Here is a 25,674-nt window from a genome sequence, read left to right as displayed (position 1 = left end):
AAATACGTAAGCGATTCTTACTGGTTGACTGATGGCAGAGGTGGGGATTACTCGAATGTTGAATTCGTAGAGAATTTTACAGTCTTTCTTAGACCTCTCGATTGACTATATTCCGCGATCAACTCAAGGCTATCAAGCATGTTGCGACCGAAAGTTTCGAATTCTTCTTCTGACCGATGACTTTACGAGATTGGACGTGCATTCGCGTTTAGCTTCAGTGCTAAATACTCGATTTACATCGTAATATACGGAGTAGATAATCCCGAGGTAGCGCGAGTCTTGTCTCCTTCTGCATTATAGTCTTATTCATATAATGTAAACTGACAAGAGAGAGGAAACTAGATTAAAATTTGTGTTATCGTGTAGTTTAATTAATTCCGATTTGATAAATAACGAGATAGGTTCCATGAATAGCATATGTCAGTCCACAGAGTTCGGTCTGCGCGCAATCGGCGTATGGCCGGACACGTCATATGCAATTTTGCGCCGAATTTTGTGCATTTCCTCGATGGCAGTGTTTCAGACTTTTCAGTATCAATACTTGTTCATGCATTTCGAGGAAGAGGATCTTTATATCCTGATGGACGTATTGAGCGGAACTGTGGCTTACAGCCTTCTGTTAATTAAGTTGATAATTTTCGCATTCAATGCTCAGTAAGTTTTATCGCAGTTAAGTAGAGTAGGAGTTTTGGAAAACAAGCAGATAGCTTCATATTCTAGACCTGAGATTGTAAATTATAAAAATATATCCTCTTATATTCAAAAATTGTACATGCTACTTTGATAATTGGCTAAATAATCTATGCCATTTTTTTATATGTCATTCAAATGTAATATTATTTTTTTAAATATAATATTATAGTCTGCTGAGTGAAATCATAGCGCATATAGTCGAAGATTGGAAGGAACGCGATGTCTCCGAAGAATACACAATGACCAGAATAGCTTATATCTCTCGTCGGTTGTCGAACTTGATAATCATCATGTACGCGATGACGGTGTTTCTCTACGCTACCAGTACTGTGCTTAGGTATAAGAGTACTAATCAGACCGATACTCGAGAGCTCATTCTTAAGATGGAATTGCCTTTCGAAATGAAGAGCACATCAGTATATATCGCTGTTCTAGTTATTCAATTTGTTCATCAGACGAGCGCGGCCAGTACGGAGGGCGTGATAAACTCCTTGCTGATAACACTAGTAAGTTTTTTCAATAATTTATCGATGTTCCTACGCAAAAAAATCGATACGATGTCAGCTATAATATACCACCAATAAGAAAAATTTTAATCAAAAGTAATAGATACATATTAATAATTAATGCATTATTTATTTTAATCTGAAAAATAAATCAAAGATACCAGTTATGGGAGAAATTTCCATGTTTCTTATAAGACTTAAAATAAAACGCATATCGCGTGACATATAGGTGCTTCACACCTGTGGACAGATCAATATAGTACAACAAAAGTTGAGCGAAATCACGCAGACGAATATTGAACGAGGTATCACTGAAAATATCATGAAGACGTTGATCATTCGTCATCAGAAGATTATCTCGTTTTTTAAAAATATCGAGAGAATCTTTTCAAACATCGCACTAGTACAATTTGTCTCAAACATTCTGGTTATCTGTTGTCTAGGATTTCTCATTGTGGTTGTGAGTATTCTGTAATAACGATACTTTAATCTTTGTTCAATAAACGAGATATATTTCAAAATTTCTAGTCAATCAGTGTCCCGAATGGAACAACAGTATTAGTAAAATCCGTGTTATTTTACATTGCGATCAACTTAGACGCATTTATATTTTGTTTCGTCGGAGAATATCTCAGTACAAAGGTCAGTATACAATATGCGCTGCAAAATGTCCGATGCTGATGTATGATGGACACTTTTTTTCGTTTTGTTACAGAGCAGATTGATCGGTGACGCGGCATATAATTCACTTTGGTACGATTCAAATCTTAATCAGCATCGGAATGTTCTTCTAATGATTATGAGATCGCAGAAGCACTTGCAACTCACGGCTGGAAAGTTTGTGGATCTTTCTTTGCAGCAATTTGCCAACGTAAGTATTTATTTAGATAATGAATTTTTTATGATTATGAGAATCTAGCCATTTTTTTCCACATATAATTGTATGCGTGTGGGCACTTATTATGATTGATGTTTTGACAACTGAATGACTTTCTCTGGTGCGTGATATTCGTGTATGTCTACTGTCTACCGTAATTGCGCTCGTATATATCATGTTGTAGATTGTAAAAGCATCAGCGTCATATGTGTCGGTGTTACACGCAATGTATTGAAGTACATCATGCATTACGCGCCGCTTACGGTTTCGCGTGCAAAGGGATATAGTACTCTTTTACTACCGCCAACAATTTATATAACTTTCATAGTCAGAGATACATATAGACGAACAAAGATGTCGTTTATTAAAACGCATCAATTTTCAATAAAAAAGATATTGAATTCTCTTTGCCAAAACCTGGTAAAATATCGATTAAAATCAATATAGATTTAATTATCGATTAAATTTAATTATTTAATGTCAATGTGCCATTTTATCTTATAAAATTTGAAATAATTTGAAAGAGATTTTTGAAATATGATAAGAAAAATATACAAAAATATATGAATAAATATACATACGTGTATAAAAAGTATTATATAAAATATATCTTGCATTTTCCCCACTTCTATCCTATTATATATATAATGTATTACATTACGTTACGAGAAAATTCTCTATGAAATTATGCTTTTACTCTTTTTGCATTGCACACAATTCATTATATTTGACAAATAATAGTTGAATGATACGAAACCATTCAGCTGTCGCAGCAAGGAAACTATAATTTTAGAGAAATTGATTGATAACGTATCGATTAATTCTCCAAGTTTCTAATCATCATTTAGAAAAAAGATGCAAATAACCAAATGAATAATTAAAGTTAGCATTAAGTTACTGTACAGTTTCTGTATTATATGTATCGTCTGTCGTGCTTTTTGAATTATACGGAATTATAATATCGAGTACAGCGCGATCTTTGAACACATGGTAATGAACTTTGCATTTTTAATGCAAATGACAGACCGCGACCGAGCGATGCACACACGGCAGAATGCATGAATGTCTTCTTATGGCTATTTTTTTGCAATCGCTTTAATTATTGAAGAGATATTAAATTATAAGTTTCTTATTATGCGGTTTCCAAGATGAAAATAATTATGCATCGGAAATATAATAAACGATTCTTAACTGATATTACCATCAGCTCTGGTAAGGTAGAAGACATTCGAAAGTTTAATTTACAGAAAATTTTACAGTCTTGTTTAGACCTTTTGACTGACTATATTCACTTCGGACTGAATTACAACTATCAAGCATATTGTGACCAACGCTCATTTTTTAACCGATAATCTTATATGAGATTGGACATTCAACCGTGCTGTAGTTTCAAAATACTTAAGTTAGGTAGTAACAACTGTACGAAGTAGATAATTCCTGGCTACCGCGAATCTTGTGTCCTCCTGTATTATAGTCTTAGTCATATAATATATACACTCTCAAGAGAGAGGAAAACGAATTAATTTTAATGCAACTGTCAGAAATCTAACTTACGACACGTTATTCTGGTTCTGTAAGTAACGAAATAGACTCGATGAGTACTGTGTGTCAGTCGGTGGAATTTGGTCTGCGTGCAATCGGCGTATGGCCGGACACGTCATACGCAATTTTGCGTCGAATCTTATGTATATCCTCGATTATAGTATTTCAGAGTTTTCAGTATCGATACTTGATCATGCATTTTAACGAAGATGACCTTTTTATTTTGATGGACGTATTGAGCGGAACTTTGACGTACAGCCTTCTGTTTATCAAGCTGATAATTTTCACGTTTAATGCTCAGTAAGTTTTCTTTCTAATTATAAATAAGATTTGGAAAACTAGTAGATTTTGGGATATCATATTTTACATTTGAAGAGAGTTAGAAATTATAAAAATATAATTTTTAATATACATGAATTTTCTACTTTGATTTATATTTGTTATACTTTGAATGATATTTGTTTAAATAATCCATGTTGCCGTTTTATATCCTTAAATATTTCTGCAAATATTATAGTTTGCTGAATCAAATTATAACACACATAGTCGAGGACTGGAAGAGACACGATATTTCTGAAGAAAACATAATGACCAGAATCGCTTGCGTTTCCCGTCGAATATCTAACTTGATAATCACCTTGTACGCGATGACAGTGTTCTGCTACGCTACCAGTACTGTACTTAGATATAAGATTAGCAATCAGACCGATGCTCGGGAGCTCATTTTTAGAATGGAGTTGCCTTTCGAAATCAAGAGCACATCAGTATATATTATTGTTCTAATTACACAGTTTGTTTATCAGACGAGCGCAGCTAGTACCGCGGGCATGTTAAACTCCTTATTAATAACACTAGTAAGAATGTTTCTATAATTTTTAAACGAGTATATAAAATAAGATAGTTAAAATATGATATTAAAGAGAAAAATCTTGATAGAAATTAAGTAACAGATATATTTTAACTTTAATACATTAATTTTTTTTGAATCTGAGATATAAACTGATAATAGAAGCTATGTAGAGAATTTCCATGTATCTTATGAGATATAAAATTGAACCAAATACATTGTGACATTTAGGTGCTTCACGTTTGTGGACAGATCGATATAGTGCAACGAAAATTGCACGAAATTATGGGGAAGAATATCAAGCAAAATATTACTGAAAGTATCATGAAGAAACTGATCATTCGTCATCAGAAAATTATTTTGTTTTCTAAGAATATCGAGGGTCTCTTTTCAAGCATCGCGTTTATAGAACTCTTCTCAAATACTTTGATTATCTGTTGTCTAGGATTTATCATCGTGGTTGTGAGTATTTTGCAATGACGAAATTTTAATCTTTTTTCAATATACAAGATCTATTTCAAGAGTTTTAGTCAATTGGTGTTCCAGGTGGAACAACAGTGTTACTGAAATCCTTGGTATTTTATATTATGGTCTGCTTAGATGCATTCGTATTTTGTTTTACCGGAGAATATCTCAGCATAAAAGTCAGTATATAACATATGTCGTAAAATATATCGAATGATGTTCTACAATGAAAATTTATTATCATTTATGTATTTATTAATTTATATATGTTATGTGTTATAGAGCAGAATGATTGGCAACGCAGCGTATGAATCGCTTTGGTACGAATCGAATCCGAGTCTGAATAAGAATGTCCTTCTAATGATTGTAAGATCACAGAAGCACTTGCAACTCACGGCTGGAAAGTTTGTGGATCTTTCTTTGCAGCAATTTACAAACGTAAGAATTTAATTAGATAATAAAGTTATTTATAAATAAAGTTATTTATAAAAACTTAGATATCTTTTTACGCATGTGCGCATAGGCTCTTAACATGATTAATATTTTGACAACTGAGTTACATTCTTTGATCATGCTGCATAATATTCATATATGTCGATCGTATGTATCATGTTGTAGATTGTGAAAGCGTCTGCGTCATATGTGTCTGTGTTACACGCGATGTATTGAAATATATTGTGCATTACACGCACGCTTACGGCCTCGCGTGCAGAGAGGGATGTAGTATTTTACCGCACACGATTTTGTTAGTAAGAGATATGTATAAACAAACAGATATATAGATTACCGAAGCACATACAAGTTTCCATAAAATAATAATACTTGATATTTTGAATCGAGGTGTCTTTTATTAAATCTGATAAAATCAAAATTAAAGCATTTGATTATCGACTTAATCTAGTCATCTAATGTCAAAGTGTCATTTATTGATTGAATATGTTTAGGAAAATTTTTGTAAAGTAATATTAAAAATATGTATATATACATATATTAAAAAATGTATAAAAAATATTATATAAAATTAATTATATATATTGTTTCTTTCTTGTATCTCTTACATATGTAATGTAAGACATAGCAGAAAGAAACGTTAGATACAAAAAAATTTTAGCTACGAAATTACAGTTCCAATTTTATGCATATAGCAGGCACATATATTTAATAATAATTAAACATATATTTAATATTAATTTATATTTAATAATATTTTAATAATATTTTATATTTATTTAATAATAATTTATATTTAATAGTAATAACAAATAATGATAACAAATAATGATATGGTCTAATTAAATGATATGCGTTTGGTTATGGCCGCGAAAAAATTTTAGTTTTAGAGAAGTTGATAACGTATCGCGATTAATATTCTAAGTTTCTCGTCTTTTAGCAAAAAGATATTACTAATCATGATGGATAATTAGATTTAGTCTTAACGTTACCTGAACTTATGTTTCGTCCGTGTTCATCTGTTCACCGTGTTATTTGAATTATACAGAATTATAATGCTCAATATAACGCAAGTCTTTCAGCACATGGCAGTGAACGTTTGCTTTGCATTTTTAATGCAAATGACAGACAGCGACCGAGCGATGCACACACGGCTGAATGCATGGATGTCTTCTTATAGCTACTTTTTTGCAATCGCTTTAATTATTGAAGAGATATTAATTTATAAGTTTTTTATTATGCGGTTTCCAAGATAAAAATAATTATGCATCGGAAATATAATAAACGATTCTTGATATTTACCGTCAGCTCTGGTAAGGTAGAAGATATTCAAAAGTTTAATCTACAAAAAAAATTTTATAGTCTTGTTTAGACCTTTTGACCGACTATATTCACTTCAGACTGAATTACAACTATCAAGCACATTGTGACGCTCATTTTTTAATCGATAACTTTATATGAGACTGGACGTTCAACCGTGCTGTAGTTTCACAACAAAATACTTAAATTAGGTAGTAACAACTGTACGAAATAGATAATTCCTGGCTACCGCGAATCTTGTGTCCTCTTGTATTATAGTCCTAGTCATATATATAATATATACATTCTCAAGAGAAAGAAAACCGAGTTAATTTTAATGCAACCGTCATAAATCTAACTTACGACACGTTATTCTGATCCTGTAAATAACGAGATAGACTCGATGAGTACTGTGTGTCAGTCGGTGGAATTTGGTCTGCGTGCAATCGGCGTATGGCCGGACACGTCATACGCAATTTTGCGTCGAATCTTATGTATATCCTCGATTATAGTATTTCAGAGTTTTCAGTATCGATACTTGATCATGCATTTTAACGAAAATGACCTTTTCATCTTGATGGACGTATTGAGCGGAACTCTGATTTACAGTCTTCTGTTCATCAAGCTGATAATTTTCATGTTTAATGCTCAGTAAGTTTTCTTTCAGCTAAGTAAAATTTGGAAAACAAGCAGATTTCGGGATATTATATTTTACATTTAAAAAAAGTTCGAAATTATAAAAATATAATTTCTAATATGCAAAAATTTCACTTTGATTTGGAATGATATTTGGCTAAATAATCCATGTTGCCGTTTGATATCATTAAATATTTTTGTAAATATTATAGTCTGCTGAATGAAATCATAACGCACGTGGTGGAGGACTGGAAGAGGCACGATACCTTTGAAGAAAGCATAATGATCAGAATCGCTTACGTCTCTCGTCGGATATCTAACTTGATAATCACCTTGTACGCGATGACAGTGTTCTGCTACGCTACCAGTACTGTACTTAGATATAAGATTGGCAATCAGACCGATGCTCGGGAGCTCATTTTTAAAATGGAGTTGCCTTTCGAAATCAAGAGCACATCAGTATATATTGTTGTTCTAGTTATACTGTTTGTTTATCAGACGAGCGCAGCTAGTACCACGGGCATATTAAACTCCTTGCTAATAACATTAGTAAGAATATTTCTATAATTTTTAAACGACTGTACACAAAATAAGATAATTGAAATATGATATTAAAGAGAAAAATCTTGATGAAAATTAAATAATAGATATATTTTAACTTTAATACATTATTTCTTTTTGAATCTGAGATATAAACTAATAATTGAAACTATGCAGAGAACTTCCATCTATCTTATGATATAAGATATATCTTAAGATATAAAATTGAATCAAATACATTGTGACATTTAGGTGCTTCACGTTTGTGGACAGATCGATATAGTACAACGAAAATTGCACGAAATTACGAGGAAGAATATCAAGCAAAATATTACTGAAAGTATCATAAAGAAACTGATCATTCGTCATCAGAAAATTATCTTGCTTTCTAAGAACATCGAGAGTCTTTTCTCAGGCATTGCGTTTATAGAACTCTTCTCAAATACTTTGATTATATGTTGTCTAGGATTTATTATCGTGGTTGTGAGTATTTTGCAGTAACAAAATTTTAATCGTTTTTTTCAATAAACAAGATCTATTTCAAGAGTTTTAGTCAATCGGTGTTCCAGATGGAACAACAGTGTTACTGAAATCCTTGGTATTTTATATTATGATCTGCTTAGATGCATTTGTATTTTGTTTTACCGGTGAATATCTGAGCACAAAAGTCAGTATATAACATATGTTGTATAACATAAAGTATATCAGATGATGTTCTATGATGAAAATTTATTATCTTTTATTTATTTATTAATTTATATATGTTATATGTTATAGAGCAGAATGATTGGCAACGCAGCGTATGAATCGCTTTGGTACGAATCGAATCCGAATCTGAATAGGAATGTCCTTATAATGATTGTAAGATCGCAGAAGCACTTACAACTTACAGCTGGAAAATTTATGGATCTTTCTTTGCAGCAATTTACAAACGTAAGAATTTAATCAGATAATAAAATTATTTATAAAAACCTGGATATCTTTTTACGCGTATGATTGTGCGCGTAGGCTCTTAACATGATTAATATTTTGACAACTGAGTTACATTCTTCGATCATGCTGCATAATATTCATATATGTCGGTCGTAATTGTTCATATGTATCATGTTGTAGATTGTGAAAGCGTCTGCGTCATATGTGTCTGTGTTACACGCGATGTATTGAAATATATTGTGCATTACACGCACGGCCTCGCGTGCAGAGAGGGATGTAGTATTCTTCTACCGCCAACTATTTTTACACGATTTTGTTAGTTAGAGACATGTATAGACAAACAGATATATGTATATATATATAATATTACCGAAACACATACAAGTTTCCATAAAATAATAATACTTGATATTTTGAATAGGGGTGTCTTTTATCAAATTTGATAAAATTAAAATTAAAACATTTGATTATCGATTTAATCTAGTTATCTAATGTCAAAGTGCCATTTTATTGATTGAATATATTTAGGAAGATTTTTGAAAAATAATATTAAAAATATATATGTAAATATATATGTATATATACATGTATAAATGTATAGAAAGTATTATATAAAATTAATTATATGTATTGTTTCTTTCTCCTATCTCTTACATAGATAATGTATCTAACGTTTCTTTCATAGGTAATGTAAAGAGATAGGAGAAAGAACGTTAGATACGAAAAAATTTTGACTACAAAATTATAGTTCCAATTTTATGCATATTATCATTTTTATGCATATAGCAGATACATATATTTAATAATAATTAAACATATATTTAATATTAATTTTTATTTAATAAAAAATAATGATTGGTCTAATTAAATGATACGCGTTTGGTTATGGCCGCAAAAAAATTTCAATTTTAGAGAAGTTGATTGATAACGTATCGTGATTAATATTCCAAGTTTCTCGTCTTTTAGCAAAAAGATACTAATACTAAATCATGATGGATAATTAGATTTAGCGTTGTTACCTGAACTTATGTTTCAGCCGTATTTATCTATTTACCATGCTATTTGAATTATACGGAATTATAATGCTCAGTACAGCGCAAATCTTTCAGCACATGGTAATGAACGTTTGCTTTGCATTTTAATATAAATGACAGACACCGAACGATGCATATTCGAAAAAATGCATGGACGTCTTTTCATGGTTGCTTCTTCTTGCAATCGCTATAATCATAGAAGAGATATTGATTTATAAGTTTTTCATTATGCGACTTCCAAGATGGAGATAATTACGCGACGGAAAAACATAATAAGCGATCTTTACTATTGGTTGTGGCAAAGATGACAATTCTTCAAGTGCTTAATCCATAGAAAATTTTAGTCTCTTTATATCTCTCGGTTAATTATATCTCCCACGACTGGATTACGATTATCAAGCATGCTACGACCGGAAGTTACGATACTCATCTTCTAACCAATATGATCTAGGATGAAATTGGACGTGCAACCGCGTTGCAGCTTCAGTGCAAAATAATTAAGTTACGTCGTAACAACTATACGAAGCAGATAATCCCTGATTAACGCAAATCTTGTTTCCTTCTGTATTATAGCCTTATCCGTATAACATATATGAACAAGAAAGAGAAAACGAGTTAATATTAGTGCTACCGTATTATAACACAGTATAAGTCTAACTTGATAAGTTATTCTGATTTTATGAATAACGGCGAATTCGACAGCATATGAATCACTTTGGTATGAATTTAATCCAAACCAAAATCGAAATGTCTTTCTAATGATTGCGAGATCACAAAAGTACCTAAAACTAATGGCCGGAAAGTTTGTGGATCTTTCTTTGCAGCAATTCGCAAACGTAAGAATTTAGTTACATAATAAAATTGTTTATAAAAACCTAGATATCTTTTTACGTATGATTATGCGCGTAGATTGATCATGATTGATGTTTTGATTGAGTTATTTTCTTTAATCGTATTACATAATATTCACGTATGTATCGGACATAATTGCTCGTGTGTATCATATTGTAGATTGTAAAAACATTAGCGTCATATGTATCGGTGTTACACGCGATATATTGAAATACATGTACATTACGCATTGCTTATGGCCTCGCATGCAGAAAAGGATGTAGTACTTTTTTACCGCCAACACTTGGTCAGAGATATATAGACAAGCAAAAATATCATTTACTGAAACACAGGTTTCTATCAAATAAGACACTTAATTCTCTGAATTAAGATGTATTTTATCAAATCTAATATAAACAAAATGAAAGCAAATTAATTATAAACTTAAAATTTATTTATCTAATTTCAAAGTATCAGATCTATCTTATAAAATTTAAGAATATCTGGAAAGATTTTTGAAAATTAATCAAAAAAATATACAAATATATATATACATATATAGATGTATAGAAAGAATAATATAAAATTAATTATACGTATACTATGTGTATATTTCCTTTTTTTCCTATCTTACATATATAATATATTACATTACGTTACCAAAAAATTTTTTCTACGTAATTACAGTTTAATTTTTCAACTATTGCACAACAAACATATATTTAATAAATAATGATTGATTCATTAATATCATATTAAGTAATGCAAAGCTATATTCGCCACAAAGAAATTTTAATTTTAGAGAAGATAGTTGCTAACGTATTGCGATTAATCTACTTAATCCAAGTTTCAAATCGATTCTTAGGAAAAAGATGCTAATAACTCAATGGATAATTAAATTTGACTTATACAATACAGTACCGTGTATATCATCCATCTATTTAAATTATACAAAATTATAATGCTCAATACAGCGCAAGTCTTTTAGCACATGAAAGTAGTGAACGTTTGCTTTACATTTTTAATGCAAATGATAGATGGCAACCGAGCGATACACAATAGAATGCACGGACGTCTTCGCATGAGTTTTTCTTTTTTTACAATCGCTGTAACTATTGGAGAAATATCATTTTATATTTTTTATTGCGACTTCCAATAATTATGCGAAGGAAATACGAAATGAACGATCTTTACTGGTCGTCTGTGGTAGGAGTGGGAGTTCGAGTGTTGAATCTACAGAAAATTTTACAGTCTCGCGCAGACCTCTCGACTGACTGTTCAGTCACATTTAGAAAAAGACTATATCGAGCACTCTGCAACCAAAAGTTTCGTTGCTTTTCTTCTAATCAATGACGTTACGAGATTCGACGTGCAACTGCATTTTAGTTTCTGTGCAAAATAAAATTACATTTCGACGATCGTACAAAGCAGATAAATCTGGATTAGCGCGAGTCTTCTCTCCTTCTATTATCCATCTATAATCTTGTTCGTAAACCGACAAAAAAGATAAAACCGAGATTAGTACTATTGTGTTGTTATAAGTTGAATTTATTTCGGTTTAATGTGTAATGAAAAAATTGATTCGACGAATACCGTGTGTCACTCCGTGGAATTTGGTCTACGTGCAATCGGCGTATGGCCGGACACGTCGTACGCAATTTTGCGCCGAATCTTGTATATATCTTCAATGATAGTGTTTCAGATTTTTCAGTATCGATATTTAATCATGCGTTTCGGCAAAGAGGATCTTTTTATTCTGATGGACGTATTGAGCGCAACTCTGGCTTATAGCCTTCTGTTGTTCAAGCTGATTGTTTTCGCGTTCAACGCTCAGTAAGCTTTCTCGTAGCTAAGTACAGTTTGCAAACGAGCAGATCCTGGATCTTCATATTCTTGTAAATTGTAAAAATATAACTTTCTTAATACTCTGCTTTGATTCGTAATAAAATCGCGCGAAATAATCCATATTGTCTCTCTATATATTGTTTAATGTTTATTCAAATTTTATAGTTTGCTGAATGAAATCATAACGCGCATAGTCGAAGATTGGAAGAGACATGATGTCTCCGAAGAGTACACAATGACCAGAATAGCTTACCTCTCTCGTCGGTTCTCCAACTTAATAATTACCATGTACATGATATCAGTGTTCCTCTATGCTACTGGTACTCTACTTAGGTATAATAGTAACAATCAGACCGATGCTCGAGAGCTCATTCTCAAGATGGAATTACCTTTTGAAATGAAGAGCACATCGGTATATATCATTGTTTTAATTACACAGTTTATTCATCAGATGAGTGCGGCCAGTACAACAGGCGTGTTAAACTCCTTGTTGATAATATTAGTAAGTTTTTTTATAATCGTCGTTTCTGTAAGGAAACACAGCTACGATATAACACTATGAAAGAAATTTTAAACAATATCAAGTACAATAATAAATTCTAATAATTAACGAGTTATTCTTTTTTAATCCGAGAAATAAGCTAATAATGCAAGCTATGTAGAATATTTCATGCTTTTTATGAGGCGTAAAAACGAATCGAACAGTGACATTTATAGGTGCTTCACGCGTGTGGGCAGATCGATATAGTGCGCCATAAGTTGAGTGCAATTACACAAAAGAACATTGAACGAGGTATTACCGAAACTATTATGAAGACTTTGATCATTCGTCATCAGAGAATCATCTCGTTTTCTAAGGATATCGAGGTCCTGTATTCAAGCATTGCTCTAATACAATTCGTTTCAAACACTTTAGTTATCTGTTGTTTAGGATTCCTCATTGTGATTGTGAGTATTCTGTAAATATAATAATGTAATTTTAATCTCTTTACGTATACTTCAAAATTTTTAGTCAATAGGTGTCCCGGGAGGATCGGCAGTGTTAGTAAAATCTATTTTATTTTATGTTGTCATCTGCTTAGACGCATTTATCTTCTGTTTCGTCGGAGAGTATCTCAGCACAAAAGTCAGTATGCAATACACGCTGTAAATATATACTACGGATGCTATACTAATTGTAAAATGAAAATTTGTTACATTATGTTACAGAGCAGAATGATCGGCGATGCGGCGTATGAATCACTTTGGTACGAATCAAATCCAAATTTGAATCGGAATGTCCTTCTAATGATTGTAAGATCGCAGAAGCACTTGACACTCACGGCTGGAAAGTTTATGGATCTTTCTTTGCAAGAATTTGCAAACGTAAGAATTTAATAAGATAAGATTAAGATAATAAGATTATTTTTTATTTAAGATGATTAAAATCCTATTTTTTACGCGTATGATAGACTCTTATCATGATTGACGTTTTGACTGAATTATTTTCTTTAATCTATATATTTTCTTTAATGTATTACATAATATTCATGTATGTATCGGACGTAATTGCTCGTGCGTATCACGTTGTAGATTGTAAAAGCATCAGCGTCATATGTATCGGTGTTACATGCGATATATTAAAATACATGTACATTACGCGTTGCTTATGGCCTCGCATGCAGAAAGGGATGTAGTAGTTTTTTACCGCCAACTACACTTGGTCAGAGATATATAGACAAGCAAAAATATCGTTTACTGAAACACACGTTTCTATCAAATAAGACACTTAATTCTGTGAATTAAGATGTATTTTATCAAATCTAATATAAACAAAATAAAAGCAAATTAATTATAGACTTAAAATTTATTTATCTAATTTCAAAGTATCAGATCTATCTTATAAACTTTAAGATTATCTGGAAAGATTTTTGAAAATTAATAAAAAAATATACAAATATATACATATATAGATGTATAGAAAGAATAATATAAAATTAATTATACGTATACTATATGTATATTTCCTTTTTTTCCTATCTTACATATATAATATATTACATTACGTTACCAGAAAATTTTTTCTACGTAATTACAGTTTAATTTTTCAACTATTGCACAACAAACATATATTTAATAAATAATGTTTGATTTATTAATATTATATAAGTAATGCAAAGCTACATTCGCCACAAAGCAATTTTAATTTTAGAGAAGATGGTTGCTAACGTATTGTGATTAATCTACTTAATCCAAGTTTCAAATCGATTCTTAGGAAAAAGAAGCTAATAACCCAATAGATAATTAAATATGACTTATACAATATAGTACCGTGTATCGTCCATCGTGCTATTTAAATTATACAAAATTATAATGCTCAATGCAGCGCAAGTCTTTTACCACATGAAAGTAGTGAACGTTCGCTTTACATTTTTAATGCAAATGATAGATGGCAACCGAGCGATACGTACACAATAGAATGCATGGACGTCTTTGCATGAGTTTTTCTTTTTTTACAATCGCTGTAACTATTGGAGAAATATCATTTTATATTTTTTATTGCGACTTCCAAGATGGCAATAATTATGCGAGGGAAATACGAAATGAACGATCTTTACTTGTTGTCTGTGGTTGGGGTGGGAGTTCGAGTGCTGAATCTACAGAAAATTTTACAGTCTCGCGCAGACCTCTCGACTGACTGTTCAGTCACATTTAGAAAAAGACTATATCGATTCTGCAACCAGAAGTTTCGATGCTTCTCTTCTAATCAATGACGTTACGAGATTCGACGTCCAATCGCATTTCAGTTTCTGTGCAAAATAAAATTACATCTCGACAATCGTACAAAGTAGATAAATCTGGGTTAATGCGAATCTTGCCACCTTCTATTATAACCTTGTCCATAAATCGACAAGAGAGCGGAAATCGCTAAGATTAGTGCTTTGTGTCATAAATTGAATTTATTCCGGTTTAATGAGTAATGAAAAAATTGATTCGACGAATACCGTGTGTCACTCCGTGGAATTTGGTCTACGTGCAATCGGCGTATGGCCGGACACGTCGTACGCAATTTTGCGCCGAATTTTGTACATATCTTCAATGGTGGTGTTTCAGACTTTTCAGTATCGATATTTAATCATGCATTTCGGCAAAGAGGATCTTTTTATTCTGATGGACGTATTGAGCATAACTCTGGCTTACAGTCTTGTATTAATTAAATTGATAATTTTCGCATGCAATGCTCAGTAAGTTTCCTCATAGCTAAGTATGGTTTGCAAAACGAGCAAATCCTGGATCTTCATATTCTTGTAAATTGTAAAAATAATTTTCTTAATAATCTGCTTCGTAATAATATAATACTTTGCTTCGTAATAATATCGCGAAATAATCCATATTGTCTCTCTATATATTGTTTAATGTTTGTTCAAATGTTATAGTCTGCTGAATGAAATCATAACGCGTATAGTCGAAGATTGGAAGAGACATGATGTCTCCGAAGAGTACACAATGACCAGAATAGCTTACCTCTCTCGTCGGTTCTCCAACTTAATAATTACCATGTACATGATATCAGTGTTCCTCTATGCTACTGGTACTCTACTTAGGTATAATAGTAACAATCAGACCGATGCTCGAGAGCTCATTCTCAAGATGGAATTACCTTTTGAAATGAAGAGCACATCGGTATATATCATTGTTTTAATTACACAGTTTATTCATCAGATCAGTGCGGCCAGTACAACAGGCGTATTAAACTCCTTATTGATAATATTAGTAAGTCTTTTTAATCGTTCTGCAAAGAAATACAGCTGCGATATAACACTATGAAAGAAATTTTAAACAATATCAAGTACAATAATAAATTCTAATAATTAATGAGTTATTCTTTTTTAATCTGTGAAATAAACTAATGCAAGCTATGTAGAATATTTCATGTTTTTTATGAAGCGTAAAATCAAACCGAGCAGTGACATTTATAGGTGCTTCACGCCTGTGGGCAGATCGATATAATGCGCCATAAGTTGAGTGAAATTACACAAAAGAACACTGAACGAGATATTACCGAAACTATTATGAAGACTTTGATCATTCGTCATCAGAGAATCATCTCGTTTTCCAAGGATATCGAGGTCTTGTATTCAAGCATTGCTCTAATACAATTTGTCTCAAACACTTTAGTTATCTGTTGTTTAGGATTCCTTATTGTGATTGTGAGTATTCTATAAATATAATGTAATTTTAATCTCTTTACGTATACTTCAAAATTTTTAGTCAATAGGTGTCCCGGGAGGATCGGCAGTATTAGTGAAATCCATTTTATTTTATGTTGTCATCTGCTTAGACGCATTTATCTTCTGTTTCATCGGAGAATATCTCAGCACAAAAGTCAGTATGCAATACACGTTGTAAAATATATTACGGATGCTATATTAATTGTAAGATAAAAATTTGTTACATTTTGTTACAGAGCAGAATGATCGGCGATGCGGCGTATGAATCACTTTGGTACGAATCAAATCCGAATTTGAATCGAAATATTCTTTTAATGATTGTAAGATCGCAGAAGCACTTGACACTCACGGCTGGAAAGTTTATGGATCTTTCTTTGCAAGAATTTGCAAACGTAAAAATTTAATAAGATAAGATTAAGATGATAAGATCATTTATTAAAATCCTATTTTTTACACGTATGATAGACTCTTATCATGATTGATGTTTTGACAATTGAGTGACGTTCTTTGATCATACTGCATAATATGCATGCATATCGTAATTGCTCGTATGTATCATGTTGTAGATCGTGAAAGCATCAGCGTCATATGTATCGGTGTTACACGCGATGTATTGAAGTATATCGTACTTTACGCGTCGCTTACGACCTCGCGTGCAGAAAAGGATATATGTAGTACTCTTTTCCTACCGCCAGCTGTTTACACGATTAACAATTTTCCTATTCAGAGACTCGACGGGGTTTTACATCAAGTGTATGCATGTAGATGAGCAGGAGTATCGTTTACCAAAGCATCGATTCTTCTGACAACTTTACTTTGCCCGCAGAGCATAAAAAGGGAGTTATAAATACTGATCTAAATGGGATCTTTTAATCAATGTATTTCACTAATCCTGATAAGAGTCAAAATAAAATTATTTAATTTAGTCATTTAAAGCATTATTTTACCTTAAAATACTCTGTTCTTGAGATCTTAAAAGATTCTGTTCTTGAAGTAAATACAAAGTATACATATACATATATGCAATACAAGCACCATTATGAAATATATATGTATATTACTTTTCTTGTATATTACTTTTTTCTCTTTATATACAATACGGAAATTAATCGCGTAATAAGATAAAAAATTATTATGATTATTTATCTATTCAATAACGATATTTTTTCTAGATTTCTTCTAAATTTTTTCTACATATTTTCTATTTAATTTTGGGAACTTATGATTATACATATATTTATATAGATGTGTAGTATGAAAAAAACGTGAAAATAAAGTTACATACAGTATCATATAGCGACATACTCGCCTTATGATAAGGAGAAGAAATTGCTTGTTGATCGTCTTCTTCGTCATGTGCTTCAGTCTGTAGCATTGCCGTCGAACTGCTTGCTCCTTCCCATGCAACGTACAGCACTAACTGTGACCTTCGAACTAGTCTTCCCATCGCAAGACTTTCCTACCATATGTCTTCGCTTTCTTTTCCAACGTTCTTTTCTACGACGTGCTCCCCCAACATCAAAACTTTTCAACATCGTCGTCCATGGAAACTGAGTTTTCCCCTGCTCCCCATGCCTGTTGCATTTTTAAAGAGAGTATGCAATTGCATCGCAATCAGAAAGAGGAGGGATCGAGGGGGAGCGTCATTTTCGTGGTTCATAATACTATACTTAGAGTTCTTTTACAACAGAAATAAATATTTAACAAGTAGTAATTGAGTCGGTCAATGACACGGTTCGACTGTCAATCTGCGGACAGATTTTAGTGTTAGCAAAATTATTCGTCGATCAATCCTCAAAATCCTCCCGTCTCACGAAAATAAAAATGCAGACCACAATCAGCCGACTCGTTAGATTCAATCTTCACATTTACGGTATCTGGCCGTACGTACCGTCCACTGTGCTATTTAGATTGTACTGGATAATAATGCTAAGCACGGCTCAAGTCTTTCAGTACCGATACGTCATAGTGAACATTCATATGGACGACTTCTCGGAATTAATGGATGGAATAGGTAGCGCGATGGCTTCCTCCCTACTTTACATCAAACTCGTTCTTCTTTGGTCCAATCAACGGTATGATACATTTACAAAATACTACAAATCTCGCGTGTTATAGAATACATTACAAAAAGCTAAACTCTTTTATTCGTTACCGAAATCACCGATTAAAAAATCTATCTCGTCGAATTTAAATTTTTTAATTAATCGATCTGAATAAATGAAGAGTAAACGAAACTTACTATTGTACAAGTTGTCTGTTTTTTTTCTGATATATTATGAAGTGAATTAGGAGCCGGAAATTAGTTTTGATTCAATTTCACGCGGGCTGAAAGTGAAACAGGCGTTAACACGCACGGTGTGAACCCGATCTTCCGTAGAATATTTTTCGATCTGTTACAAATGATGTCCGCGGACTGGCAGGATCGGCAGGACACTATAAATTCGCGAGTAATGACAGAAACGCAAAATGCCGCACAACGCGCCTCGAGATGGATCATTGGTCTGCAGATATTCGCTGTAATTAATTACACTGCTGGCGTCCTTGCCAATAACTTGGATAAAGAGGAACCCTACAAACGGGAACTTATCTTGAAGATGGAATTACCATTCAATATTAGTACGAATTCTATTTACACGGCGGTTCAAAGTGTTCAATTTTATCACTTGTTTTTCGTCGCCTGCGGCATCACGACGATCAACTCGCTTCTCGTTACTCTCGTAAGTTTCGATATGCGATATATTTAATATTTATATAATTAAATCTTTTAAACAAGTCAAATCCAATCATCTTTCTTCAACTTCCCAGACAACACACATGTCCAAAAGACATCTAAAAGACGACTTAAAGACTTCTTAAAGTCCTCTAGACGTCTTTAAGACATCTTTTGGCCTTTTTATGCTGTCTGTGTTATAACATCGCTTTCCATATATTTCTTTAGATCTGTTCTATATAAATTTAAGATTGTCTAATTTATAAAAATCTTTCAATAATTTAATTTTTAAAATATTATCTCTGTGACATAATTAAAAAATGTACAATATTTTTTTAAAGTTACGAATTCGTTTGAAAAGTTAACCAATAATAAATGTTTATATTTTTATAATATATCTAAAATTAAACGTAAGTAACTAAAAAAATTGCAATTTATATTTTCTCTCGATATATCTTCGAAAAAACAATTATTAATCTTCTCAAGAAAACTATCAATATATAAATTTTAGATTCTTCACATCAGTGGTCAAATCGATATTTTTCGCGAACGATTGATGAAAGCTTTTTCTAAGAGTGTGATAGATTCGGAGGAGATTACGATGCAATCATTGATCGTGAAGCATCAAAAAATTATCGTATTTTCGGAAAGCATCGAGAATCTTTTCACATATATCGCGTTTATGATACTTTTATCCGACACAATCATCATATGTTGTCTCGGATATGTTATCGCAACCGTAAGTTTAAAATGACGCCTTTAATGTTTCATAGACATAAATAATGCATAAAAAGTTATCGATATCGGAAAAATATGAGTTACAAATATCGTATCGTTGTATAAAAAATTCGTAACAAGATATATTAAATTGTCAATGGCCTTGAATGTATGTGGAAATTACAGTCGTTAGATATGCCCAACGTTGCAGCAATTTTGGTGAAGTCTGTGGTGTTTTATATTACAATAAACTTCGAGGCATTTATATACTGCTTGTCTGGCGAGTATCTGAGCGCCAAGGTTATCTTTGAGAAAAATACCTATTATTTCGTAAAAATTTTTATTAATTCGTTTCCTAATCTAAATCTAAATCTTTATTAATTTGTTTCATTTCAGAGTAAAATGATCGGGAATGCAGCGTATGATTCTCTCTGGTACAACTTACCGTCCAAACAAAGTCGGATTATATTATTTATCATTTTAAGATCGCAGAAAAGATTGACAATCACGAGTGGAAAAATCATGGATCTCTCTTTGGAGCGTTTTACTAGCGTAAGATTTAACTTAATTTATTTATTATTGTTTCATTTATCACAACTGCTGCATAACATAAAATTTGAATATCTCTGACTGATTTTATATTCTTATAAACGTCATTTTCTCAAGATTTTAATTAATACTAATTATACGTGAATATCCTTATTTCTTGTGTGCAGCTAGTAAAAATAAATTATATTATTATTAATTTCTTAAGATTAATCACAGATTACGAAAGAGTTTAAATTATAGAAATTGACATGTCAAAAAGTTGTTACATTAAAATTGTACAGATAACTTTGTTCCACATGCTATTTTTTACTTATTTTTATTCCCTTTTGTATTATTATTATTCATATTTGAAAGATTATGTGCACAACGACAATTTGATTTATAGGTTATAAAAGCTTCAGCATCATATCTATCACTATTATTAGCGATGTACTGAAGGTAGGTAAGATGTTTTAACAATAGTATGAGGTAGGTAAGATGTTGTAACAATAATATGAAGCAATAGTTCATGAATAGTAGAGTTCAAAGAGTGATATATAAGATAAAAATATATCAAGTTTGTTTTAATGCTTCTCTATTTATTTCTCAGTAAAATAATATTATATAATTTGATGATGCAAAAAAAATATGTACATATATATGTGTTGAGACGTGCATATTATGTCAAAATTTATCACAATTACTAAATCCATTATTTTGTTAATTTTTTTAAGAGCAAAATATGTATAAGGTATGACACTATTATCTTGTCATACATATTTTTGTGTTTATGTATTTACTTAAAAAAAAGAATTATTAAATAAGCACAAAAAATTAGTAATAAATAAACACATTGCGAGAAATGAGTCCGATCCCATCGTAGAACATTCTTCGATATATTGATGTAAATGATAGCTATGGACTAGAAGAATTACATTTTAATCAGTACAATGTACGGATTACGACGAACAAAGTTAAACTCTCGTATCGCTTCTCGATCTGGATACATACACATTACTATATACATTACTTCCTTTCTTTGTATTATAAAATTAAATTAATTGTATAATGAGATAAAAAATTATTGTGACTATTTATTTATCATTAAGGATATTTCTTCTAGATATTTTCTATATTATTTTAAAACTTACAATTATAAATGCAGCACGAGAAAATGTGAAGACAATGTTACGATGTATTTGTCTTAATAAGGAAGATAGATCACTCGTTGGATATCTTCTTCGTCTCTTCAATTTCTAGCGTCACCGCCATTCTGCTTAATTCTTCACGCAACCTACAATACCAACTATGACCTTCGAATCAGTCTTTTCATCGTAAGAAACTTTTGCAATATATCTTCGCTTTCTTTGCGATGTTTTTCTTCACGTATTCCCCTAGCAGCAAAACTTTTCAACATCGTCGTCCGCGGAAACTAAGTTTTTTCCTGTTCCCCATGCCTGTTGCATCTTTAACGAGAGCGTGCAATTGCATCGCGAAGGAGGGATCGAGGGGGAGCATCATTTTCGAGGGTGGTGCATAATATTGCAGTTAAAGTTTTTTCGCAACAGAAATATATATTTTACTAGTAGTGATTGAGTCAGTGGTCAATGACACGGTTCGGTTGTTGATCTGTGGACAGGTAATAACGTTAGCAAATTATTCGTCGATCCCGAAGTGCCGTTTCAAGAAAATAAAAATGCGGTCCACGATCAGCCGACTCGTTAAATTCAGTCTTCATATTTACGGCATCTGGCCGTATGTACCGTCCACTGTGCTGTTTAGATTATACTGGATAATGATGTTAAGCACGGCTCAAGTCTTTCAATACCGATATGTCATAGTAAACATTTATATGGACGATTTCTCAGAATTAATGGATGGAATAAGTAGCGCGATGGCTTCCTCCCTACTTTACATCAAACTCGTTCTTCTTTGGTCCAATCAACGGTATGATACATTTACAAAATACTACACAAATCTCGCATGTTATAGAATACATTACAAAAAACTAATTTCTTTTGTTAGTTACCGAAATCACCAATTAAAAAATCAATCTTGTTGAATTTAAATTTTTTAATTTTAATTAATCGATCTGAGTAAATGAAGAGTAAACGAAGCTTACTATTGCACAAGTTGTTTGTTTTTTTTTCTGATATATTGTGAAATGAATTCGGAGTCGCAATTTAGTTTCGATTCAATTTCACGCGGGCTGAAAGTGAAACAGGCGTTAACACGCACGGTGTGAATCCGAATCTTCCGTAGAATATTTTTCGATGTGTTACAAATGATGTCCGCGGACTGGCAGGATCGGCAGGACACTGTCTATAATTTGCGCATAATGGCAAAAACGGCAAATGCCGCACAACGTGCCTCGAGATGGATCATTGGTCTACAGATATTCTCCGTATTCAATTACGCCGGCGGCGTCCTTGCCAATAACATGGATAAAGAGGAACCATACAAACGGGAACTTATCCTAAAGATGGAATTACCATTTAATATTAGTACGAATTCTATTTATGCAGCGGTTCAAAGTGTTCAATTTTATCACTTGATTTTAGTCGCCTACGGCATCACAACGGTCAACTCGCTTCTCGTTACTCTGGTAAGTTCGATATTTATATGCGATATATTTGGCATTTATATAATTAAATCTTTTACACAAGACGAATTAGTCCAATCATACTTTTAATATTGTTTTCCATATATTTCATTAGATCTGTCTCTATAAATTTAAGATTGTCCAATTCGTAAAAATCTTTCAAACATTTAATTTTTAAAATATTACTTCTGCAACATAATTACACAATGTAAAATATTTTTTTTAAATTTCGAATTCATTTGAGTTAGCCAATAATAAATGTTTCCAATTTTATATTATCTAAAATTAGATGTGAATAGCTAAAAAAATGGCAATTTATATTTTGTCTTGATTTATCTTCGAAAAAACAATTATTAATCTTCTTAAGAAAACTATCAATATGTAAATTTTAGATTCTTCACGTCAGTGGTCAAATCGATATTCTTCGCGAACGATTGATGAAAGTGTTTTCCAAGAGTACGGTAGATTCGGAGGAGATTACGATACAATCGTTGCTCTCGAAGCATCGACAAATTATCATATTTTCAGAATGCATCGAGAATCTTTTCACATATATCGCATTTATTATACTCTTATCGGACACAATCATCATATGCTGTCTCGGATATGTTATCGTCACTGTAAGTTTAAAATGACCAATGTTTTATAGACATAAATAATGCATAAAAAGTTATCGGAAAAAATATGGGTTACAAATATCGTATCGTTGTATAAAAAATTCGTATCAAGATATATTAAATTGTCAATGTATGTGGAAATTACAGTCGTTAGATATGCCCAACGTTGCAGCAATCTTGGTGAAGTCCGTGGTGTTTTATATCACGATAAACATCGAAGCATTTATATACTGCTTGTCTGGCGAATATCTGAGCGCCAAGGTTATCTTTGAGAAAAATACTTGTTATTTCGTAAAAAATTTTATTAATTCGTTTCTCAATCTTTATTAATTTGTTTCTCAGAGCACAATGATCGCGAATGCGGCGTATGATTCTCTCTGGTACAACTTTCCGTCCAAACAAAGTCGGATTATATTATTTGTCATTTTAAGATCACAGAAAAGATTGACGATCACGAGTGGAAAAATCATGGATCTCTCTTTGGAGCGTTTTACTAGCGTAAGATTTAACTTAATTTATTTATTATTGTTTCATTTACAACTGCTGCATAACATAAAATTTGAATATCTCTGACAGATTTTATATTCTTATAAACGTCATTTTCTCAAGATTTTAATACTAATTATACATGAATATCCTTATTTCTTGTGTGCAGCTAGTAAAAATAAATTATATTATTATTAATTTCTTAAGATTAATCACAGATTACGAAAGAGTTTAAATTATAGAAACTGACATGTCAAAAAGTTGCTACATTAAAATTGTACAGATAACTTTGTTCCACATGCTATTTTTTATTTATTTTTATTCTCTTTTGTGTTATTATTATTCATATTTGAAAGATTATGTGCACAACAATAATTTGATTTATAGGTTATAAAAGCTTCAGCATCATATCTATCACTATTATTAGCGATGTACTGAAGGTAAGTAAGATGTTTTGCGACAATGGGTGTAATAATAATATGAAGCTATAGTTCATGAATACAGCAGTAGTAGAGAGTAATTGTAACAATAATATGAAGCAATAGTTTTATGAATAGTAGAGAGTACATAGAGTGATATATAAGATAAAAATATATCAAGCTTATTTTAATGCTTCTCCATTTATTTCCCAGTAAAATAATATTATATAATTTGATGATGCAAAAAAATTATACATATATATGTGTTGAGACGTGCATATTTGTCAAAATTTATCTCAATTCCTAAATCCATTATTTTGTTAATTTTTTTAAGAGCAAAATATGTATAAGGTATGACACTATTATCTTGTCCATATTCTTATGTTTATATATTTACTTAAAAAAAGAATTATTATTAAATAAGCACAGAATTAATATTAAATAAGCACACATTGCGAGAGATGAGTCCAATCCCATCGTAGAACATTCTCCGATATATTATAAATGATGGCCATGGACTAGAAGAATTACATTTTAATCGAGTATAATTTACGGATTATAACGAATAGAACCAGATTCTTATATTCCTTTTTAAACTGGATACATGTATAATATTACTTTCTTTCTTTATATTATAAAATTAAACTAATCATATAATAAGAACAAAAATTATTGTGAATACTTATCTATTCATTAATTATACTTTTTCTAGATATTTTCTATATTATTTTAAAGCTTAAGATTATATGTATAGCATGAGGGAGAGAGAGGGAGAGAGAGAAACGTGAAAACAAAATTACGATATATTCATCTTAATAAGGAGGATAGATCACTCATTGAATATCTTTTTCGTCAATTTCACTTCAACTTCTAGAGTCAATTT

General features: G+C 31.6%; 5 protein-coding genes across 9 annotated transcripts; all 5 read left to right on the top strand.

The window, feature by feature from the left end:
• The first annotated feature begins 58 nt into the window (after positions 1 to 58).
• Positions 59 to 9,059, top strand: LOC105248179 (odorant receptor 22c-like). Of its 2 annotated transcripts, XM_025407053.1 has the most exons (10): positions 59 to 654; positions 863 to 1,199; positions 1,429 to 1,659; positions 1,728 to 1,841; positions 1,915 to 2,070; positions 4,697 to 4,927; positions 4,996 to 5,109; positions 5,213 to 5,368; positions 8,633 to 8,788; positions 8,969 to 9,059. In XM_025407053.1, exons 1-10 carry the CDS (start codon positions 407 to 409, stop codon positions 9,017 to 9,019), a joined length of 1,794 nt encoding a protein of 597 aa, XP_025262838.1. In that variant the 5' UTR covers positions 59 to 406; the 3' UTR covers positions 9,020 to 9,059. The 2 variants fall into 2 exon arrangements, with proteins under 2 accessions (XP_025262838.1, XP_025262839.1); XM_025407054.1 differs by lacking the exons at positions 8,633 to 8,788; positions 8,969 to 9,059 and adding an exon at positions 5,549 to 5,757.
• A 2,752-nt stretch (positions 9,060 to 11,811) lies between these two features.
• Positions 11,812 to 14,314, top strand: LOC105248177 (odorant receptor 4-like). Its single transcript, XM_011252815.3, has 6 exons — positions 11,812 to 12,486; positions 12,664 to 13,000; positions 13,216 to 13,446; positions 13,511 to 13,624; positions 13,708 to 13,863; positions 14,071 to 14,314. The coding sequence occupies exons 1-6, from the start codon at positions 12,215 to 12,217 to the stop codon at positions 14,119 to 14,121; spliced, it is 1,161 nt and encodes a 386-aa protein (XP_011251117.3). The 5' UTR covers positions 11,812 to 12,214; the 3' UTR covers positions 14,122 to 14,314.
• A 730-nt stretch (positions 14,315 to 15,044) lies between these two features.
• Positions 15,045 to 17,605, top strand: LOC105248176 (odorant receptor 13a-like). Of its 2 annotated transcripts, none has more exons than XM_025407064.1 (6): positions 15,045 to 15,722; positions 15,915 to 16,251; positions 16,458 to 16,607; positions 16,750 to 16,863; positions 16,946 to 17,101; positions 17,276 to 17,605. In XM_025407064.1, the coding sequence occupies exons 1-6, from the start codon at positions 15,451 to 15,453 to the stop codon at positions 17,324 to 17,326; spliced, it is 1,080 nt and encodes a 359-aa protein (XP_025262849.1). In that variant the 5' UTR covers positions 15,045 to 15,450; the 3' UTR covers positions 17,327 to 17,605. The 2 variants fall into 2 exon arrangements, with proteins under 2 accessions (XP_025262849.1, XP_011251116.3); XM_011252814.3 differs by having other exon boundaries at positions 16,458 to 16,688.
• An 887-nt stretch (positions 17,606 to 18,492) lies between these two features.
• On the top strand, positions 18,493 to 25,004 carry LOC105248175 (odorant receptor 13a-like). Of its 3 annotated transcripts, XM_020026545.2 has the most exons (7): positions 18,493 to 18,784; positions 19,090 to 19,429; positions 19,934 to 20,161; positions 20,326 to 20,439; positions 20,536 to 20,691; positions 21,074 to 21,126; positions 24,813 to 25,004. In XM_020026545.2, exons 1-6 carry the CDS (start codon positions 18,534 to 18,536, stop codon positions 21,122 to 21,124), a joined length of 1,140 nt encoding a protein of 379 aa, XP_019882104.2. In that variant the 5' UTR covers positions 18,493 to 18,533; the 3' UTR covers positions 21,125 to 21,126; positions 24,813 to 25,004. The 3 variants fall into 3 exon arrangements, with proteins under 3 accessions (XP_019882104.2, XP_019882103.2, XP_019882105.2); XM_020026544.2 differs by lacking the exon at positions 24,813 to 25,004 and having other exon boundaries at positions 21,074 to 21,233; XM_020026546.2 differs by lacking the exons at positions 20,326 to 20,439; positions 24,813 to 25,004 and having other exon boundaries at positions 21,074 to 21,233.
• On the top strand, positions 22,039 to 24,831 carry LOC105248173 (odorant receptor 13a-like). Its single transcript, XM_020026543.2, has 6 exons — positions 22,039 to 22,614; positions 22,930 to 23,272; positions 23,662 to 23,889; positions 24,034 to 24,147; positions 24,229 to 24,384; positions 24,760 to 24,831. Exons 1-6 carry the CDS (start codon positions 22,364 to 22,366, stop codon positions 24,808 to 24,810), a joined length of 1,143 nt encoding a protein of 380 aa, XP_019882102.2. The 5' UTR covers positions 22,039 to 22,363; the 3' UTR covers positions 24,811 to 24,831.
• Positions 25,005 to 25,674: the final 670 nt, after the last annotated feature.

Source organism: Camponotus floridanus, unplaced genomic scaffold (assembly GCF_003227725.1).
Source record: "Camponotus floridanus strain SB8 unplaced genomic scaffold, Cflo_v7.5 scaffold16, whole genome shotgun sequence".
Classification (NCBI taxonomy): Eukaryota; Metazoa; Arthropoda; class Insecta; order Hymenoptera; family Formicidae; genus Camponotus; species Camponotus floridanus.
This window is presented reverse-complemented; position numbering and strand designations above follow the sequence as displayed.

Excerpts from the sequence above, each read along its gene's own strand:
- LOC105248179 (XM_025407053.1), top strand. The coding sequence starts at position 407 with ATGAATAGCATATGTCAGTCCACAGAGTTCGGTCTGCGCGCAATCGGC. Across the intron at positions 1,660-1,727 it reads TAGGATTTCTCATTGTGGTT|TCAATCAGTGTCCCGAATGG; the intron begins GTGAGTATTCTG and ends CAAAATTTCTAG. Across the intron at positions 5,110-5,212 it reads GAGAATATCTCAGCATAAAA|AGCAGAATGATTGGCAACGC; the intron begins GTCAGTATATAA and ends TATGTGTTATAG.
- LOC105248173 (XM_020026543.2), top strand. The coding sequence starts at position 22,364 with ATGCGGTCCACGATCAGCCGACTCGTTAAATTCAGTCTTCATATTTAC. Across the intron at positions 22,615-22,929 it reads CTTCTTTGGTCCAATCAACG|AATATTTTTCGATGTGTTAC; the intron begins GTATGATACATT and ends AATCTTCCGTAG. Across the intron at positions 24,148-24,228 it reads GCGAATATCTGAGCGCCAAG|AGCACAATGATCGCGAATGC; the intron begins GTTATCTTTGAG and ends TTTGTTTCTCAG.
- LOC105248176 (XM_011252814.3), top strand. The coding sequence starts at position 15,451 with ATGAGTAATGAAAAAATTGATTCGACGAATACCGTGTGTCACTCCGTG. Across the intron at positions 16,689-16,749 it reads TAGGATTCCTTATTGTGATT|TCAATAGGTGTCCCGGGAGG; the intron begins GTGAGTATTCTA and ends CAAAATTTTTAG. Across the intron at positions 17,102-17,275 it reads CTTTGCAAGAATTTGCAAAC|ATCGTGAAAGCATCAGCGTC; the intron begins GTAAAAATTTAA and ends ATCATGTTGTAG.
- LOC105248177 (XM_011252815.3), top strand. The coding sequence starts at position 12,215 with ATGTGTAATGAAAAAATTGATTCGACGAATACCGTGTGTCACTCCGTG. Across the intron at positions 13,447-13,510 it reads TAGGATTCCTCATTGTGATT|TCAATAGGTGTCCCGGGAGG; the intron begins GTGAGTATTCTG and ends CAAAATTTTTAG. Across the intron at positions 13,864-14,070 it reads CTTTGCAAGAATTTGCAAAC|ATTGTAAAAGCATCAGCGTC; the intron begins GTAAGAATTTAA and ends ATCACGTTGTAG.
- LOC105248175 (XM_020026545.2), top strand. The coding sequence starts at position 18,534 with ATGCAGACCACAATCAGCCGACTCGTTAGATTCAATCTTCACATTTAC. Across the intron at positions 18,785-19,089 it reads CTTCTTTGGTCCAATCAACG|AATATTTTTCGATCTGTTAC; the intron begins GTATGATACATT and ends GATCTTCCGTAG. Across the intron at positions 20,692-21,073 it reads CTTTGGAGCGTTTTACTAGC|GTTATAAAAGCTTCAGCATC; the intron begins GTAAGATTTAAC and ends TTTGATTTATAG.